We start from the raw sequence: 18,331 nt of genomic DNA on the forward strand, positions 1-18,331 counted from the left end.
CCTCTGCAGAGCCATCCCCTCTGAGTGCCGCCACCCCCAGAAAATGCTTCTCTCCTGAGAAGCCGTGGCCCCTGGCCGAGATTCCTCTCCACACAGCCACGGGGCACAGTGGATGGTGCCACAGCCGCCGCCCCCCACCCTTATCTGCAGGCACGACTTTCTACCGCGTCTCCAGCACCAAGAGCCAGTGCAGGGCCCACCACCTAGGAGGCGATCGGTGAGGATTTGGGGGAAGAAAGGACACAGCAAAAGAAGTGAGAGAAGGAAGAAGGGAAGGAGGCCAAAAAGGATGATGGGTGAAAAGCAGCCGCCTTTGGGGAGGAAACAACATCTGATTCGTGGAAGCATCGGTGTCATTCCTCGCACATGGTTAGAGTCGGTATCTTGGGGTCTTGTGGGCTCTAGCTACTTTACACTTGCCCACAGGTCCGGCCGGGGGGGTGGGAGTGGGAAGAGGGAGAGTGCCCTCCTCCTGCCCTGCCTAGAGCTCGATATTTGAGCGGAGCTCTGGTCTGCTCCGAGCGTGGCTCCGGCCTTCTAACCTCCACCTGATGGCAGAGATTACAGAAGACCAAAGGCACATTCACTCCGGAGGGTATTGGTTTACTGAATGTTCCATGGGCAGACACTGCTCTCCAGGCCTGCCAGCTGCCTTGCAGAGAGAGCCAGCGCAGGGTCTGAGGGCATCGGGACAAGCCCTGCCTTGCCTCGCTAAGCAGGTGGCTGGCAGATGCTGGGTCGGTGGTGTCATCGTCTGTGCCCACAAGGTCAAGCTGACCTTGCATATGGACTCCCCCAACTTGGGGTATGAGAAGGCACCAGATCTTCCTTAGGAAGCCATTTTCTCCCTGCCTCTGTCACTATGTCTGTGCAAGTCATCCCACACAGAGACCCAACTCCCTTGCTTCTTGGCATCTCTGCCCAAGGATGCCAAGAGGACAAGGACCCAACCTGCCTACCCCAGCTGATCTGCTCCCTCAAAGCCAGGAAGTTCTACCACGTGACTAACTCAAACCCTTCCTGCTGCAGACTAAACCCTGGGTTCAAAGGACAAGACAGAACAGGGACAGATTTCTGCAGCAGCTGTGAATTTCTCCCTCTCTGCCCATCCCTGTCCCCCCAGCCCCTGAAGTCACACGCCAGAAGGGTTGCCCTCTCCAGCAACCAGGTTAGGATTTCCCAACAAGAATCATTCTGGCACTGAAAACTAGCTTCTCGGTCAGACGATCACCTCTTAAAGCCCTTTGCTCAGAGGTAGGGGCAGAGGCATCACTCCGGGTCCCCGGGAACCCCCTCGTGAGTTATTTGAGACCACCTGCGACCCTGCCCGCCTCTCTTCCTGCTTCCACTCATGTCTTACCTGAAAGGTCAGAAGTCAGGAAGGCCAAACCCTATGAAAGTATGGCAGGGGCAAATATGCACCACAGGCCACAAGTGTCCTTCCAGAGTGGACACAGGGGCTGTATTCCCCCGCTGCCCAGCTGCCTCAATCCCGACACAAAGGGGCCACTTTCTGGAGGAGGCACTACCCTCCCTCCTCCTGCCTGGCCTCAGGGAGATGAAGGCACATGGGCCAGGTCGGGGGCTGAGCCCCTGCCATCCAGGGATCCGAGACGTGGCCTCCCTCTCCGTGTCATGGGGCAGCTTCTCTATGCCAGCTGAAGCACCAGCTCCTGGGCTGGAAGGAGATCAGACCCAGCAGCCGAAAGCATTTCGGGCTGTAGATGAATTATCTTTTCGATCTAGATCATTAAACGATAGGAAGTCGAATCAATCCCTGACTCTGGGCCCAGGGCCCCCATGCTGGAATCCTGCCTCCATCATCTACACGGGACACTATCTTGGATAGAGCCCCTCGACCTCTCTCAACCTCTCTCCTGGCTCAGGCCCGAAGTATGGAGGATGAGAGGCAGGTGAGGGGACAGACAAAGGGGCTGCCCTGGCCAACCGCATCCCAGGCTTGGCTGAGGCCAAGAGCACACAGGCCGGCCGGCGGCCCTCCCAGATGCTGTCCAAGAGGGCCACCTGTTGGGCTGAACCGACTTCTCTGCTACTACCTGTTTCGTCGTCTATAAGGTGGGACCCTACATTGCTACCCGATGTTAACGTGGAAGTATCGGGATCTCAGCTGTGACAGAGGCCCCAGGAAGACAAACGCCCCATGCCCGGTTGAAAGGCAGGCAATCGGCACACAAGCAGTGCAGAGAAACATCGCCCGCATCACGAGCAGGAAGAGATGACACCCCACGGAACGTGAGGAAACACCCGCAAATCACTTATCTGATGAGGGACCTGTTTTCAGAATAAAGAACTTACAACTCAATAGCAAACAGACCAAAAAAAAAAAAAATTTTTTTTTTTAAGTGTGCAAAGGTTGTGAGTAGACATTTCTCTAAGAATGGATCTCTAGGTCTCTGTTACCACGTGAAAAGATGCTCAACATCACGAATCCTGAGGGAAATACAAACCCAGACCGCAGTGAGATCCTCACTGTGCCTCACGCCCGCCGGGACAGCTAGAGTCCCGAAGGCAGGAGGCAGGTATGGGAATCCTCAAGGGATAGAACACGGTGCGGCCACCTCAGGGAACAGTCTGTCAGGTCCTCAAATGAGTAAACATATTGCAACCCTATGGCCCAGTAATTCCACCCTTAGATTATCTACCTAAGAGAAACCAAAACCCGGAGTCCACGCGAACACCGGTCCATGAATGTCCACAGCAGTGTTCTTTAAAATATCTAAAAAGTGGACACACAAAAAACGTGCGTTGACTGAGGTACGTCGCCCAAAATGTGGTGTGGCCGTCAATGGAGTATTACTCAGCAATCTCAAAGCCCAGCACGGACCCGCGCTCCAGCATGGAGGCGCCCTGAAAGGAACATGCTCAGTGACAGAAGCCGCGTGCTGGGTAATTCCATTTACAGGAAATCTGCAGGACATTCAAATCTGTCAGGACGGAAGGGAGACGAGGCTGGGGGAGGGCGGCAAGAAATGATCAGGGAGATGGCTGTTGATGGGGAGGGGGAGGGGATGCCGATGGCGGGGGTGGGGGGTGCCGGGGGGAGGGATGCTGGTGGCGGAGGGAGGGGCTGCCAATGGCAGGGGGCGGCTGCCGATGGTGCAGGAGCAAAAATGTTCCACAGTTACAGGTTATGGTGACGGCTGTACAACCCCAAATATATACAGTAAAACCCACTGAATGTGCACTTTAAAACAGGTATAGTGCCAGTATTAAGATACATCAATGAGGGGCGCCTGGGTGGCTCAGTGGGTTAAAGCCTCTGCCTTTCGCTCAGGTCATGATCCCAGGGTCCTGGGATCGAGCCCCGCATCGGGCTCTCTGCTTGGCAGGGAGCCTGCTTCCTCCTCTCTCTCTGCCTGCCTCGCTCCCTACTTGTGATCTCTATCTGTCAAATAAGTAAATAAAATCTTTAAAAAAAAAAAAAATACATCAATGAATACGAGTTTATTATGTAATATTGGGAATATATGATATCAGCTGTTACTTTTTTTTTAAGAGAGAGAAGGCCAAAAACTGTTCTGCGGCTCTAAACTACGTCACACACATCCACGTCAAGGAGGAAAAGGATCAGGAGGGGGAGAGGCCAAGAGGAATTTTACAGAGTCTTGTTTTGCCGCTGGAGGCTTTTCCATGATCCCAGTGAGTCTTGCAGAGCACAAAGCAGGAGGGAGGCAGAGCCTGGCTCAGGCCCAAAGTCTGGAGGGTGAGAGGCAGGTGAGGGGACAGAGAAAGGGGCTGCCTTGGCCAACTGCGTCCCAGGCTTGGCCGAGGCCGAGAGCACGCAGGCCGGCTGGGGGGCCCTCTCAGATGCTGTCCGAGAGGGCCACCTGTTGGGCTGAACCGACTTCAGCAGGGGGTGGCTACAGGGAGCAAGGGACGCGTGGGCCCAGAAGGGTTGTGACAGTCTGCCTGAGCGGCAGTCCCCGCCTGAAGGAAACACGGAGGGAGTGACTCATGGGGAGCTCAAGGAGGGCCCCTAAAACACCCACAACAGTGCTGCAGAAGAGACACAGTCGGCATATTTGACACTTCCAGAATCTTCCATTGGCAAAGAGCTCAGAAGTTGTCATCCGCATCTGTGTCCACACAGAGTGTGCCCAGTGGGCAGGAATCCCCTCCTGATTCCCACCCTCATTCCCTCAAGTCAGGAAAACCTAGTGAGCCGCTCTCCCCCTACACACACACACATACACACACCACCAGGGCCCAGCAGGAGCTGAAAAAGGGGGAAAAGAATGGGCTGACTGAAGTGCCAAGTCCATGGGCACTGGGCGCACTGTCAACGGACCAATGCCCCAACAGGCACGGGACTTGCCCTGGTATCAGGCAGGTGCAGGGACAGCAGAGGACAGATTTAAGGGCAGTGGTAGACAGAGAAAGGGTCTAGATAACACCACCCTACAAGTTCTGCCTAGCAGTCACGAGACAGTAGTGCGTCCTGGTGAGGAGTAACCAGGAGAACATGGAGTTGGGGGTGCCGGGCTCCAGGCAGGGATGAAGGCTTGCTTTCATCTAGTCACTGGCACCGGCCTCATTATCATCTTTAGGGCTTTAGCTGAATCCCCCTTTGGAATCCATCCTCCTCAGTCCACTGATAAGGGAACTGAGAAGCAGAGAGGAGAAGTAACTTTTCCAAGGTCACCCAGCAAGGTGATGTCAGAGGCAAGTCTCCTCTGACTCCCAAGAGTGGGTTCCTGGAAAAGGGGCAGCTATAGACAGTTCCCAGAGAGCAGAGGGGCCAGAGGGATGTAGAATCCTTCTGAAAAAGAAAGGGCTCGTATACATTCAAATCACCTCTCTCCTCCTCTCCTCCAGCACTTCAGTAATAATGATGATGACGATGATGGACACAAACCACCATGAGCGTAGTACATACCGAGCACTCTGGATTTCACCTTCCACATGCATTACCTCTTTGAATCTTAACATCAATCCCATGAGGAAAGTACTGCTATTTGTACCCATTTTACAGACAGAACAGTTGGGTCTCAGAGAGGCAAAGTGTCTTGACTGAGGAACATGGTTCGGCACCGGATCTTCTGACTCCGGACCCCACAGACTTCATCCCTGCCATAGATCTTAATCTGTTCCACATTACTTCTGCTTTCTGTCTTCTGGGCACCATCTCTCTGCCCCCTTTGAAGCGTGACTTGCTTTGGCCAGTGAAATGTCACCAGAAGGAATGTGTGTCACGTCCAGGCAGAAACAGTGTGCACGTCACAGTGTCCACTCCCCACAGAGGCAGCAGTGGTGGAAACAGCTATGGGTTGAAGCCACCACCAGCCCGTCGGAGTAAATATGATGATCACAGACCCCTTGCCAACCCCACTGGACAGGCAGCATGGGCAAGAAATAAATATATATTTTTGTTTGTTTTGAGGTTTGTTTTTTTTTTTGGAGTAAGAATCTGGGGCTGTTTGTTACCGAGCAAACCAAGCCTCTCCTGATGCCTACAACCACCACTGAGTACACTGTACCCCACAGCCACCCACCGCCACTCCAAGTTCACAAGATGGGAAGGTCTGAGAAGGAAAATCAGTGGGTCCATCTTAACACCTCCCAACTCACAGAAAGAGACAATGATTAAGCTCAAAGAAACAGAAAGAACCATTCCCCCAGTCTCATTTTATAGGAAAAAAACAGGTGCTCTAAAGAAAAGGAGTTACCAAGGGTACCCAGAACACAAATCTCCAGGCCAATGTCTGTCTGGGCCTGTCTGTCTCTCTCTGCACATCTCTTGGCTGCTTCTCCTTCTCACTCTCTGAATGTTTGCTGTGTCTCTCTCCCTCCCTCTTTCTTCTCTCTCAAAAAAAATAAAATAAAAATCAGAGAATTCTTGGACAAGCCCAGCTCAGGAGCAGTCACCGCAGACCAGGGGCTCCCGGCTGCCATCACGAAGGCTTTTCCCCGGCTCAGACAACAGACCTTGAGGAGGCGCTGGGTGTCTCACAGAACTAGAAGCTCGCCCCTGAGGAAGGGAATGCCTCTCCTCACAGATCCTCCAAGGGCTGAGAAGCTTGGGCACAAAACCACACCCCCTTGTCACCAGCCCCTGGCTCTTGGGGGCCTTCCCATAGAGAAACAAAAGAGGGCCACCCTTAAGAAACCCAGAAAGGGATGGTTCCTGGCCACCCTTGCCATCCGTAGCCAGGCCCAGAGGCTTGTCATGGTCTCCATTCTTTCTTTTTGGCCCTGAGCTGTCCGCTGCTATGCCCAGCATGCACCCCTCTTCCCCAATACCCATTTAAGTTATGAGAGACCTTGAACAACTCAATGTCTGAGGAGGTGAGGGGACAGGAGAAGTGAATGGGGACAGTGAGGCAACTCAGGCCTGGCCCAACCTCTGGGCTGCTTGGCGGTGGAAGGCAGCCCACAGTTCTGGGTATGGAACTTGCTTCCGAGAAGGCTCACCCTGGAACACTCTGGAGGAATTTGGAGGCTGCTCTGTGCAGCATAGGCAAAAAACACAGCCCCGCTCCCACCCACAGGGAGCTGGGATCTGGGCACGGGGCTTCAGAACTCAGGCCAAACAGTTAATGGGGCTCCTGGAGGCTGTGAAATGTGGTGTCAGCCAGAGCGCTGAGCTGGCAGGCTCAGACCAAACCAGAGAAAGACAGAGACAGCCTGCAAGGAGGAGGCTGGTGGGGGGCCAGACCGCTTTCCCCCCCATCCGCCCTGAACCTTCTCTCCCCTCCACCCCCCAACTCAAGACCAAGGCTCCAGGCATCCGACTACCAGCAACCCAGAAAACTCCTTCCTCAGTGTCACGGGCTGACGTGTTCCCCCCCACCCAAGTTTATATGTTGAAATCCTCCCCCCACCCCAGTACCTCAGAATGGGGCTGTATTTGGAAATAGGGCCTCTAAAGAGGTAATTAAGTTAAAACACAGTCATATGAGTGGGCGCTGTCCTTATAAAGAAGGGATCAGGACACAGACGCACACAGAGGGAGGACCAAGTGAAGACGCGGGGGGAAGACCGCCATTTACAAGTGCCATTTACCAATGCTGCTGACACTTTGCTCCCAGACTTCTGGCCTCCAGAACTGGGGAAAATACATGTCTGCTGTTGAAGCCCATGGCAGATTTTGTCGTGATGGCTCAAGCAGCCTCAGACACCAGCCTGCGGGGTTCCCCAGACAGCACTCCTCCCGAAGTAAGGAGTCCTGGAGAGGGCAGGTGCTTCCCTGCTCCCTAGCCACAGGTCCCAAGGCCTGGACCCCTCTCTAGTCAGAAGGTTCTTGTTATTGAGTTTCCATCTTTTATCACTTTCCCTTCCTTCTGGCCTGAGTATAGGGAGCCGTACGGATCCCCGAGCATCCACGGTCCCAACAACCTTGGTCTACCACACACAGGTAATGCTCCCTTTTCCCTCTATTTCTGGTTCAGCTTCTGGACTCGTCCAATGTGAAACAGCCTGTCCTGTGTGGCAGTGAGCTCTCTGCCATCCAAAGGTGTGAGACCTCAGACAAGCATCCACAAGGACCACCCGGATTAGGGGGTGTGGGGCACTGAATACGCTGAGCTCCGAGAGAGGTGGGGAGAGGCCAGAGTCAGAGCCCAGGATGCAATAGCAACCCCACGCCCTATGTCATGACCTCCTCCCCACAGCACGACCACCCTCTCCACACGTTGGTGTGGCCACTGGCACAGTGGGGTCAGTATGACAAGGAAGGAGCTGAGGTCATGCATAGTGGCGCTACACTCAGGAGGGTTTCCTCTCCCTCTGGCAGGTCCCTGGACTCTCGCTGTGACAGCAGGGCATCAGACAGGCTCCGTGACCAGCCCAGGCCACCCCAGAGAACAGAAGTCCCGTGGACTTTCTTCCCTCACTTTGCTGCTGAGATTGATGAGGGATGTCCTGGGGGAGTGGAAACTTGACCTGGGAACAGGGGGCTGGGGAAAACAGGTGCAGACATCAAGGAAGGGGAAGGGATTAAACACACAGTAGCACAGAGAGCAAAGTCCGGGTCTCGTGCAGGAGCAGGAGGAACGGGGTAGAGGGCTGATGGCCCTCACTGCAAGGAGGGGGCAAGGAGCAGCCCAGGCCAGAGATCATCTCTCTCTGTTCCCCAGTGCTTGGCTCAGCGCCCGCAGCCTTCCCCTCGGAATCACCAGGCGGCCTCCAGAGGGACTGGCCTGGCCTTTCCCATCCCCTCCCTCACCGGGCCTGGAATAGAGGCGTGCCATTTCCAGAAATGGCCTCACCTCAACTCAGACACCCGCCTTATTTTGAGAGGTCATCCCCTCACCAGGGCATCGCGGTGTGAGCATCCCCACACCCTCCTGGGCTGGGGGACCGAGGGGGGGTGGCATGAAGGGACATTAAGGGACGCGCCTCAGCTGTTCCCTGCTCTGAAGCCCAGCTAAGCACCTGCCACAGGGCCAGCCTGGTGGTCTCCGGGCTGCTGCGCCCCAGGTACCACTCCAACCCCTCCCCCATCCTGAGACTCGAGACAGGGCTCCTCCGGTCGGCCCCGTGGTGAGAGGTGGGGACGGAAGGGGCAGATTCATCCAAGCTCAGTGGCACCCGGGGTGTGTCATGGGAGCCGGCGCCCAGAATACGGGCATCTGCGGTTACCAAAATCGTGTGGGGGTTAGCGCTGGTGTTCCACACCCAGATCTGCTCTTTCCTGGCGAGGCAACCCGACACAGGTTACTGAACCCCACTGTGCCTCAGTTTCCCTACCCAGGCATGGTAACAGTGCCCACCTCACAGGTGAAACAGTGGCTCGCAAGGGTTTGGCACTGTGGCTGGCACAGAGCAAAGCCAGAGCGGCCTCCCAAGGTCAACGGGCCTCTCCCTTAGCTTTGTCTGCAAACGTCTGAGATGCTGGCCACGACCACTACCGACGGGTCAGACTTCTGAGGAGCCAGGACAGCGGCCGCAACAGCTCCTACCCCTCAGAAGGTGCTCAAAATGATCTGTCGACTGAATCCCCCGTTCACAGTGGAGCAAACCGAGGCCCTGAGAGGATGGTATCTTGTCAGAGGATCTGAACCCGGGCGTTTTGACTCCAGAGGCCACATTCTGGACCCTGACACTAAACCGCCTTTCACGAAAATTGCTGCATTAAGCCAAGGACACCCCAAGTCTGCAGAAAAGGAAATTAAGACCACAGGAAGGCTAAGTCAGGCCTTCAGCTGTAGAGGGCGGGATCCGGGACCTGGACCAGACCCAGACCAGCACTCGCACTCTACCACTCTACTACAGCATCTCAGGCTTCGCCTACCTCTGCCCATCTGTGACATCCTTGGGGAGCAGACAGAGCCCACCCCAGGGCCCATCCCCCAGTCCTAGGGCCACTCCAGGGAGCTCCCTGGCACCTTGAGGCTCCATCTGGAGCCATCTCCCGGGCACCCCAGAGTCTTGGAGGTTAGGTGCACTTACCCCAACTAGTACCTGGGAAAACTGAGGCACAGGACTTGCCCACAACTAAGGAGACAAGCCCAGACCTCCTATTTCCCTCTCCAGTCCAAGAAAATTCGCCAGAAGAAAGCACTTCTCTCTCTGAGCCCCAAAACCTAGAACCTTCCAGAAATGCCTCCAGCCAGGAAGAAAAGCAGGACTGGAATAATGATCACTGCTCCCGCCCCACGGCTGGCTTTCCTGTCCCTGTGGGGAAATGCAGCCCAGCGGCGGACATGCAGGCTCGGTCCCAGGGACCACCCCAACGATGGAGCTTCCAGTCCAGGCCAACCATAGTTGGGCCAGGCCAGGCCACGGAAGAGGACAGCAGAGCCTCCGTCTGCTTCCCCTGCCTGCCCTTCCCACCCTTCAGGCACAGGGCCAGCTTCTCAGCCTCCAGACAGCAGCCCCTCTGTCCCTGCAGGATGAGCTGACCTTTCACTGGCCAGAAAGTCCCATGGGTTCCATCCCCCTGCCTGAGGGAACGGATGAGAGAGGAGGGAGGCAAGGGGCAGAGAAGAGCCCAGGGCTCACTCAGCCTCTCCTTCCTCCCCAGTCCTGCCTGTCACTGCTGCAGTCTCCCCCTACTCTGCCGTCCGCCCCTTGCCTTCGCTCATGGCAGTGGGCCTTCCCCAGCCTCTCTTTTCCCCTTAACTATCTTACCTTTTGTTTGCGTGGCACTTTATAGCTTACAGAACGTTTTGACATTTACCATTGCATGGAATCCACCGCAGGGAGAGACGATGGGGACACACTGAAAATACCTTGAAATTGCCAAGTGCTCTTGTTAAAAATGCAAACATCCCCAGGATGATGACCGATTAGGCTGGTAGCCACTGGTGGCTCAGGACTAATTCATTTCATCCTCTGCCCTCTCCCCAGGCACTCAGCACAGCAGAGGGAGGGCCGGAGTAGCGGGGAGGAGCGCTTGGGTAGGTGCCTCCGCAGAGTGGGGTATCTGAGCCCCTTGGGGAGGACAGGGAGGAGGATGGGGAGGACGGGGACTAAGGTAGACTTGAGGACAAGCCATTCACTTTGCAGTGCTGCCTGCCTGTAAACAGCACGCTCTCATCTAGGCCTAAATTCTAGCCCAACCACCGCCCACATCCCACTCGCTCGGAAATCCATCACTCATTCTGGTAGCTCAAAGGTCAGAGAGAGAATCTTTTTTCAAGAAAAGGCCTAGAAGACTTGCAGAGTAGAGTCAACGAACCCAAAACCCTGGAGAAGAAGGTGGAAGGAGGCAGGGGGGTGCAGAGGATCGGGAGCAGGGGGCAGCCGGCAGGCCTGGCTGTCCCTAACCCGGCTCTGCCCCAGGGCCCAGAGTCCGTGGGATGGCACACCCCCACCCACCCTAGGACCAGCTGCAGCCGGGAACCTGGGAGCTGGTGCCCTTGAAAGGACATATCCTGGGCCGTGGGGTTGAATCAGAAGACCCTTCCTTCAAGGGGGCGTCTGTTATCCCCAACTGAAAACCAGGGGATGGGCCGAGAGTCTCGAGGTTCCTTCCAGCTCCCGCATGCTGCAGTCCCAGGACCAAATCAGAAAAGCGAGTCTATGCCAAACCCCAGACAGGCGTCTCCAGGGCTCCTGGGCCCCAGGCATGCTCACTTTGGGAGCCCCGCCCCGCCACCCACATTCAAATGAACCACACAAACATATACAACCCACAGCTAACCGTCGAAGACTGAACTGAATCGCTGCTGCCCACTTGACATAATGCTAGGTTTTGTAGCTAAATTAAACATGCATTAATTTCGACTGCAGCTTATTTTTCAGATTTTGGAGCCTATCGGTTTCCAGCTCTCAAACATTTTTGTTGGCTATTGATGAAAGCTTGCGGGCCCTACATGCTGAGTCTAATTCCTAGTGCACTGATCCAGAGGGAGTCAGGCCGCAAGCCTAGAGACATCTAAGAGCAGGTTTCAAAGACATCTAACAAAGTGCTGCGTTTGCTGCACAAGAATTCTGTCGAGCTCCACTCAAGGCCACCTCCTCCAAGGAGTCCTCCCAGGCCACTCCAGGGCCACGCCAGCTCTCGAAAATCCCTCCCCTGCCAGTCTCTGAGTCCAGGCCATTTGTTCCTTAGTGGCTGTTTGCCTGCATTCTTTAGCTCTGTCTTCGTTGTTTCACACATTCCTGTTTTGTCTTATCTGTTTTGTCTTATCGTCCCCCATCCCCCACCCAACTGGGAGCTCTTGGAGATGCCCTGGACCTCTCCTCTGCCTCCCCTCTGAACCCAGTACAGGGCCGCCGCCCACCAGCAGCACCGAGGCCGCAGGAGCAGGACAGTGCCACGGGGAGGGGAGCTGGAAGTCTGGGTGGCACCTACCCTCCATGCCATCCTCTCGATGCCCATCGAAGTTGTCATAGGAATCCCAGCGGATGAGGGGGTCAGAGGTGTTATAGTCCACAGACACGCTCGGCCCATTCTCCAGGTGTTCCATGCCTGAAGGAATAGGGCAGGAGCGCAGCAAAGAGAAAGGAAAAAAAAAAGGATCAGCAACTGGAAAAAGAGAGGCCGCCAGCAGCTCCCACAGGGCTGCTCCCTGAGGGGCTTCTCCTAATCCTGACCATGGTGGGGTGTAGCCAGTGGCACAAAGTGGGCAGAGAACCCAGGAGTCTGGTTCCTTGCATTCTTCTTTTGTTTTATTTTGTTTTAGGATAGAGGGCAGAGCAGAGGGAGAAGGAGAGAGAGACCCTCAAGCAGGCTCCACACCCAGCGCAGAGCCCAACCTGAGGCTCTATCCCACGACCCTGAAATCATAACCTGAGCCAAAATCAAGAGTCAGACACTCAACTAACTGAGCCACCTAAGCGCCCCTGGTTTTTTGCATTCCTGAAAAGGCTCATACCCGGTTATAGGGGTAAATCAAGACAGGACACTGAGGAATGAAGACACCACCCCCCAGGAGAAAGCTGGGGGGCCCTCTGGCTAGGTGTCTGCCTCTTCCTTTTCTGTGTCCCAGAGGCCCTTGCGGCAGTGCCAGGAGACCAGAAAGGCTACCCCTGGAGTCAGGGGGTGTGTAGAAGAGGTTGGTGATGAGCAGCATGGGGTCAGGACAGCAGGGAAGTCATGGCCATGACACTGAGAGGATACAAGGTCGTTTGAGCCATCCCCCTGCCTCCCACTTAAGTTGTTCCCGGCTCCAGGCAGAAATCTGAGGGGAAAAGCAGTCTCTCCTGCGCACGCATAGAAAGATGAATACCACATGAGCCACAAGCCTCGCCTCCTGGGGCAAGTCCCTTTCCTGACCTGGCAGGCCTTCCTCGAATCTTCCCAGAGTCCCTCCGCCTGTAGCCTAACTTCATCTCGTCTCATTGTGTTCTCAAATAGGATAGAGAACAACTGGTCTCCACATATAACAAGTTTAAAGGCTTCATGACTATTATTAAACCAGCCTTCTCATCTTCAGGTTGAACCACCTCAGTTTTCATAAATACTTCTTATGCAGCTAGTACTCCTGAATGTCCCTTCAACCCCTCCTTCCATCTGCCACAGCCCTCAGTCTGGGAATATAATGGGATGGTGACCTGATGGGACCAGAACAGTATATCCAGCCCAGCACCTCTTGGTCGGCTCTTTTATTTTTATTATCCAAAGATTAAGTCACTGGTTCATGTTTAGCTGGGGGTCCACTGTGATACCCAGATCCTCTACTACTGGCCTGCCTCTCATTCACAGGCAACTTGGTAATTGTGGAGAACATGAGTGGGGAGACACTTCCCTAATTGTGGAAGTAGGGAGAGGACAGGTTAGGATGCCAGCAACGGGGTGGAAAAATGAACTCTAACAAGCTTATACCTTGAATTTTCTCTGGTCCATAAGAAAATACAAATTCTACTTTGCCATATTCTGGAAATCGATCATCTGAAAAGGGAGAAGGAAAAACAAAAATGAGCAATTAATTCCCAAAAAGGGGTCCAACTTTAATCTTTCTGGAGAAGGTTAAAATAATATGCATACACATGGTTGATAATACTATAATATTATATATGCATATATACTATATATATATATATATATATATATATATATATATATATAATGAAATAGGCCTCTTGCCCACCTTTGGCCCTAGTCCTACCTGCCTGAGATGACCATTCCCAACCATTTCTATTTCTTATTCTACGAGCTATTACCTTAAGACTTTAAATAACCACTATTTTTATGCCACTATTTCTGGATATACCAATTTCAAGTAATCTCCCTTGATTTACCACTAGGAAGATAACAAATTTAGCCCACTAATATCACTCCCATCTCCCTTATTAATTCTAATAGTAGTTGGAGTAGCATTTATTCTGATTGCCTTTGAATCTTTAAATACTACAGCTAAGCCTCTATTTCTTGAGCAGTTGTCAATGGTGTCCGCTGACTCCCTCGTGTAAGAGGAGAAAGTTTGTGCCGCCACCTTCCCTGCCTCTACAGACTCCACCTTGATGTTGTCTGCTGTCCCTTCATGTTTCCCTGTTAAGACTGATAACGTTAACATTCCGCTCTGTAATTATGATGGCATCTTCTGTTTCTGCCCTCCCGGCTCCTGTACAGAGGAAACTTATCACAGAAAGATTCTTCTACTGCAAGAACCAGACTACATTGTGTGTGTTGGGGGGGGAGGGGTCAGGCTCCTCTCAGTCCCCTTCCCCCACCCTCCAAGCCTCAGCTCTATTCTCTGCTCTTGGCCTAAATGCAGTCTGGACAGAGAATATACCATCCACCACTTGTGGGAAGAGAAATTACAGTAGGGACGGTGACCGCCTGTCATCCCTGTGCATGTCTCTATCACTGTACGCACCACTTCATAGTACTCCACTTGTGTGTCTCTTTCTCCCATGGAACTGCGAGCTCCCTGAGAGTAGGGCCTGACTTCTGGCTCTTTGTAACCCCAGGGTCTATCACGTGCCTGGCACATATAGACCCCCAAGTATTTCTTAGAGGATGGGTGGATGGATTTGGATGGATAGGTGGATTGATGAGTGGGTGGGCAGATGGACAGATTTAGATGGGTAGGTGGATAGATGGATAGATGAATGGGTGAATGGATGGATTTAGAAGAGTGGATGGATGGATTTGGAGTGGATGGGTGGATGGATTTGGAGTGGATGGGTGGATGGATTTGGATGAGTGGATGGATGGATGGGTGAGTGGATGGATGGATGGATAGATGGATTTGGATGAGCAGGTAGGTGGATGGAAGGATGGGTGTGTGGATGAGTTAATGGGTGAATGGATGTGGATATCGTCCCAAGTTTCAATGTGATACAGACAAAACCTTAAATAGATAAAGAAGCAAAGGAAGACACCTCCCTAACCAGCTCTCCCACCCTCAGAAAACGGTTCCCCCTTCACTGCTGCCATAGTTCCTCCATTATCACTCTTCTACCTTACGGTATTATTCCCTGCGAGCTTCCCTGGCGACAATAGATGTCTCTATTCAGGGAGCTCACCTTTGAAGGCATCATCAAGGTCTTCCTTCCCAAAGACAACCCCCAGGTCATGGATGGCACAGGTGTGGAACTGCACACGGAAGATGACATCTCGGGCTGGGCTCCGGAACTTCTTGTGGTAGCACTTCAGCTGGTGGGAAGGAGAGCAGAGCCCATCAGGGGCCCAAGGAGGGGAAATCAGATCTCAGGGAGCCTCCTTATTAGCTCCATGACTAAGACCCCAGGGCTCCCCCACGTCTAATGAGGGAGAGGTCACCAATACCAAATAGAATCTCAGAGCTATCTGGGGAAACTTCCAGAAAACAGAATGTTGGAGGCCAATCTTGTCCTTTGGGGACAACACTGTCCTCCCAAGAAGTTCCTGCACACAGAATGGAAAAAGGAGGAGTGAATTAAATTGCAGAAGGAAAGACTAAAGTTAGAGTTGAGGAAGTCCTGTCACCACAGGAAGCAAGAAGGTAACAGCTCACACAGAGAGATATTTCCCTGGAGATATTCTAGAACAAGAGATAAGCACAGGAGAAGGGCTGTCCAGCTCTGAGGCAGGGGAAGGCCTTGCAGGAGCCCTGAGGGCCTATGGCCCACGGCTGGTGTGACAAGAGTGACAATCCTGTTAGGAAGGGAGCAGGAAGACGGAAGAAAGGAGAAACAATAAACAGGGAGGAGGGGCTTGAGACAGAGGGGCAGCGCTCACCAAGATGTCTCCCTTCAAGAGCAGCCCAGGCTCGATGGTGATGCAGATGCTGGTCTGGCTGTCTCCTTGGACATTACTGGGGGAAAGGGGAGCGGAGAGAAAGAGAGCTGCTGAGGGGGGCAGGCCATGCAGTTACTCTGGCTCCCCCTGCCAGAGGGCTCCTGGAAAGGCTTGCTGCCTCTGTCCCTCAGCCCTCTGTCAGATGAAATCCTCCCAGAAGTCCTGGCCCCATCCCCCCACACTCTTGTCCCTGGGCCTGGGCCTCAGGCCTCAGGCATCCTGGGCCTCTCGTTCCCGCGGAATACCTACTAGATGCCAGATGTGTAGACAGGCTGCATGGCCTGGTAGATCCGGAGAAAGGGCCGACACCCTGTAAGGGAGGGTGGTGTTAGCGGGCATGATGTGGGGGCAGCGAGAAAGGAGGGAGGAAGGAAGGGCGGGGGAGAGCAGAGGTAGGAAGGAGAAATGAAAAGAGAAAGGAGGAAGAAATACTAGCTTTTCATCTGGGAGGCATTTCTGAGTTTAGAAAAACCACGGCCGCATCCAACGTTCCGCACCAGCAGGCACTGCCAGAGTCAGTCCCAGGAAGCGACCTGGAGCTCAGAGAAGGCTCAGGAGGTGGTGCGGTCCAGACTCCCACCCAAGCCCATGTTTTTATGCCCTAAGGCTGCCTCTTGAGAAAAGAATGTGGGAGCCAGGAGGGGAATGAAGCCAGAGGGCTCGGGCAGGTACCTCCTTTAGACTCAAAGTTGGGGATGCCGTGCATGATCACGTGGTGCAGAAACAAGGGCTTGTTGTTCATTTTGATGGAGCCAGAGAGCAGGCCACTGAAGTAGTGCACGTACCTGGGGGCAGGGAGAGAGGCAGCGTCCGCCTGGAGCCTTGTCCTAGAGCAGCGCCATCCCCGTCTCTCTTCTGGCCCAGCCCACCCACCCCCCACTCTCCTAGGTCTCCTGGAAGCTGGGGTCTCCGCCCCAGCCCAGTCCTTCCTAGCTGCCTGGAGTCCCAGGTAGGGAGGACAGGCAGGAACTGCTCATCTAGGAGCTGCATCAAACCCATAGGACTGTTGGGGGGTTCTCTGGCGCCCCCTGGTGGTCATCACGAGCATCTCGTTCCAGCTTCACTCCCAGCCCCAAAACCTCCTGCTGGACCAAAATTCCTCCCACACATCCCTGACATCCCTCACATCATTAAGCTGCAGCTACTGCACACGGCGGGCTGATCAACCATCAGACATCTCTAACACTCTCACACAAAGCTTAAACCAAACTTACATTTACACCCAATGCCCCAGTTCTGCCCTGACAGACCCACCAGACACATGACAGTCCAGCAAACAGTAAGAGCTTAATAATTACAGTCCCTATTTTACATCACACTGAAGTGTATGAAATCTCCCTCTATATATGGTATTGAAAGACATTTAACTTCCACTAAGCATTCCTATCCCTAGGGTCAAGACTCCCCAATACTTTCTGGATCTTATTGGAAGAATGCAAGAATTAACACATCTCTATTCCTTCCAGAAGAGAGGGGAAATGGGGTCCAGAAAGAGTTGCTGACCCATAGCAAAAACACACAAAACTGGGGGTGGGCAAGGAGGGAGGAAAAACCATCTGAATTTCAGTGCACCTGCCAGAAAGAGAGGTCCGTCCCTCTGCTGGGGCTTGGTTGAGGCGTCCTCCTTGTCTGAATGGCCAGAGGACGTGAGCTGGGTTAGCCAGACCAATCAGAACTAATCCTAAGACTCCGTGAGGGGCAAGGGGGCTCTCTGAGGCTGGTGGAACCAGAACCCACATGACCATGACAACGGTCCCCTCCTGTCTCTTGGCTCTTTGACCCACCAGGCCTGCAGGCCTCTGTCCCTGGGCCCGGGTGGGGCCGCCTCGCACTCTCCAAGCCAGATAATCTGATGGGCACCACCAGTTCCTATTCAGCCCCTGCCCAGCCCCCAGCCCCGTTACTCAAACCGGAAACCTGGAATGGCGGTTCCTATCAGATCTCCAGCCCGTGCCAACAGGATGTGTCTGTGTGCTGGGGACAATGAGTCTGGGGGTGGGGTGACAATGAATGGGGAGTTGCAGGCAAAGCCCCTCCCCGCCCCCCACCCTCCTCTCCTCTTACTGCTCCATTCCCTACAAATGACACTGCCCAGAAGGCGGGAAAGTGGCAACAAACACGCACTGAAGCCAACAGCCGCACTTTCACACGGGCCCAGACAGAACTGCCCGCCCATAAGCAGACGCGCTTGCAGATACAAGCTGCCAGGCAGACAGATAATGTAAATGCCCCGCCCCCGGCCACGTGCGGTGTGAGCGGGTGCGGCACACCGTGGACTCGCCAGACACTCCTACTGCTGAGAGGGGATATGGAGCCTGGTCCCAAGGTTTTCAGCTACAGGGACATGGCTGCTCCACCCACTTCCTCCAAGCCACATGGTGCCATCGCTCCTCCACGGTGAGACTCGTGACCAAGGCCACTGGTCTTATGTGGCAAGTGGGTACTTGAACGATAGCGTCTTTCCTTCCTGGGAAAGACTCTCTTCGATCCACAGCTGCTGCATCTGGCAGCCCAGCCAGAATTTTCTGCACGTGGACATCCGGTTTCTGATGGCTGATCCGGAGACCGGGTCCCAGCTGTGCTGCGGCCACCAGGGGGTCTGGGGACTCATTTCTGCTTGGGCTCCCTGCTACAATGGCAGACACAGTCACCGGCAGAGCCAGCAGCCTTCTAACAAGGCAAGCAAGGTGGGGTGAT

The 18,331-nt window shown here is 54.1% G+C and overlaps 1 protein-coding gene across 8 annotated transcripts in view; it reads right to left on the reverse strand.

Moving 5' to 3' along the window:
• The window catches only part of TNS1 (tensin 1), a 225,321-nt gene that overhangs the window by 63,476 nt on the left and 143,514 nt on the right, over positions 1 to 18,331 (reverse strand). For all 8 annotated transcript variants that reach the window (XR_006820300.1, XM_046019222.1, XM_046019223.1 and 5 more), the window contains 6 exons: positions 16,307 to 16,419; positions 15,884 to 15,944; positions 15,575 to 15,650; positions 14,881 to 15,010; positions 13,235 to 13,300; positions 11,762 to 11,878 (listed from right to left, as the gene is read on the reverse strand). Coding sequence is in view for 7 of the 8 variants with exons in the window: in XM_046019222.1 (XP_045875178.1) it covers positions 11,762 to 11,878; positions 13,235 to 13,300; positions 14,881 to 15,010; positions 15,575 to 15,650; positions 15,884 to 15,944; positions 16,307 to 16,419 (563 nt within the window). In the remaining variant the exon portion in view is untranslated. The remainder of the gene's footprint in view (positions 1 to 11,761; positions 11,879 to 13,234; positions 13,301 to 14,880; positions 15,011 to 15,574; positions 15,651 to 15,883; positions 15,945 to 16,306; positions 16,420 to 18,331) is intronic.

This window comes from Meles meles, chromosome 9, assembly GCF_922984935.1.
Source record: "Meles meles chromosome 9, mMelMel3.1 paternal haplotype, whole genome shotgun sequence".
Classification (NCBI taxonomy): domain Eukaryota; kingdom Metazoa; phylum Chordata; class Mammalia; order Carnivora; family Mustelidae; genus Meles; species Meles meles.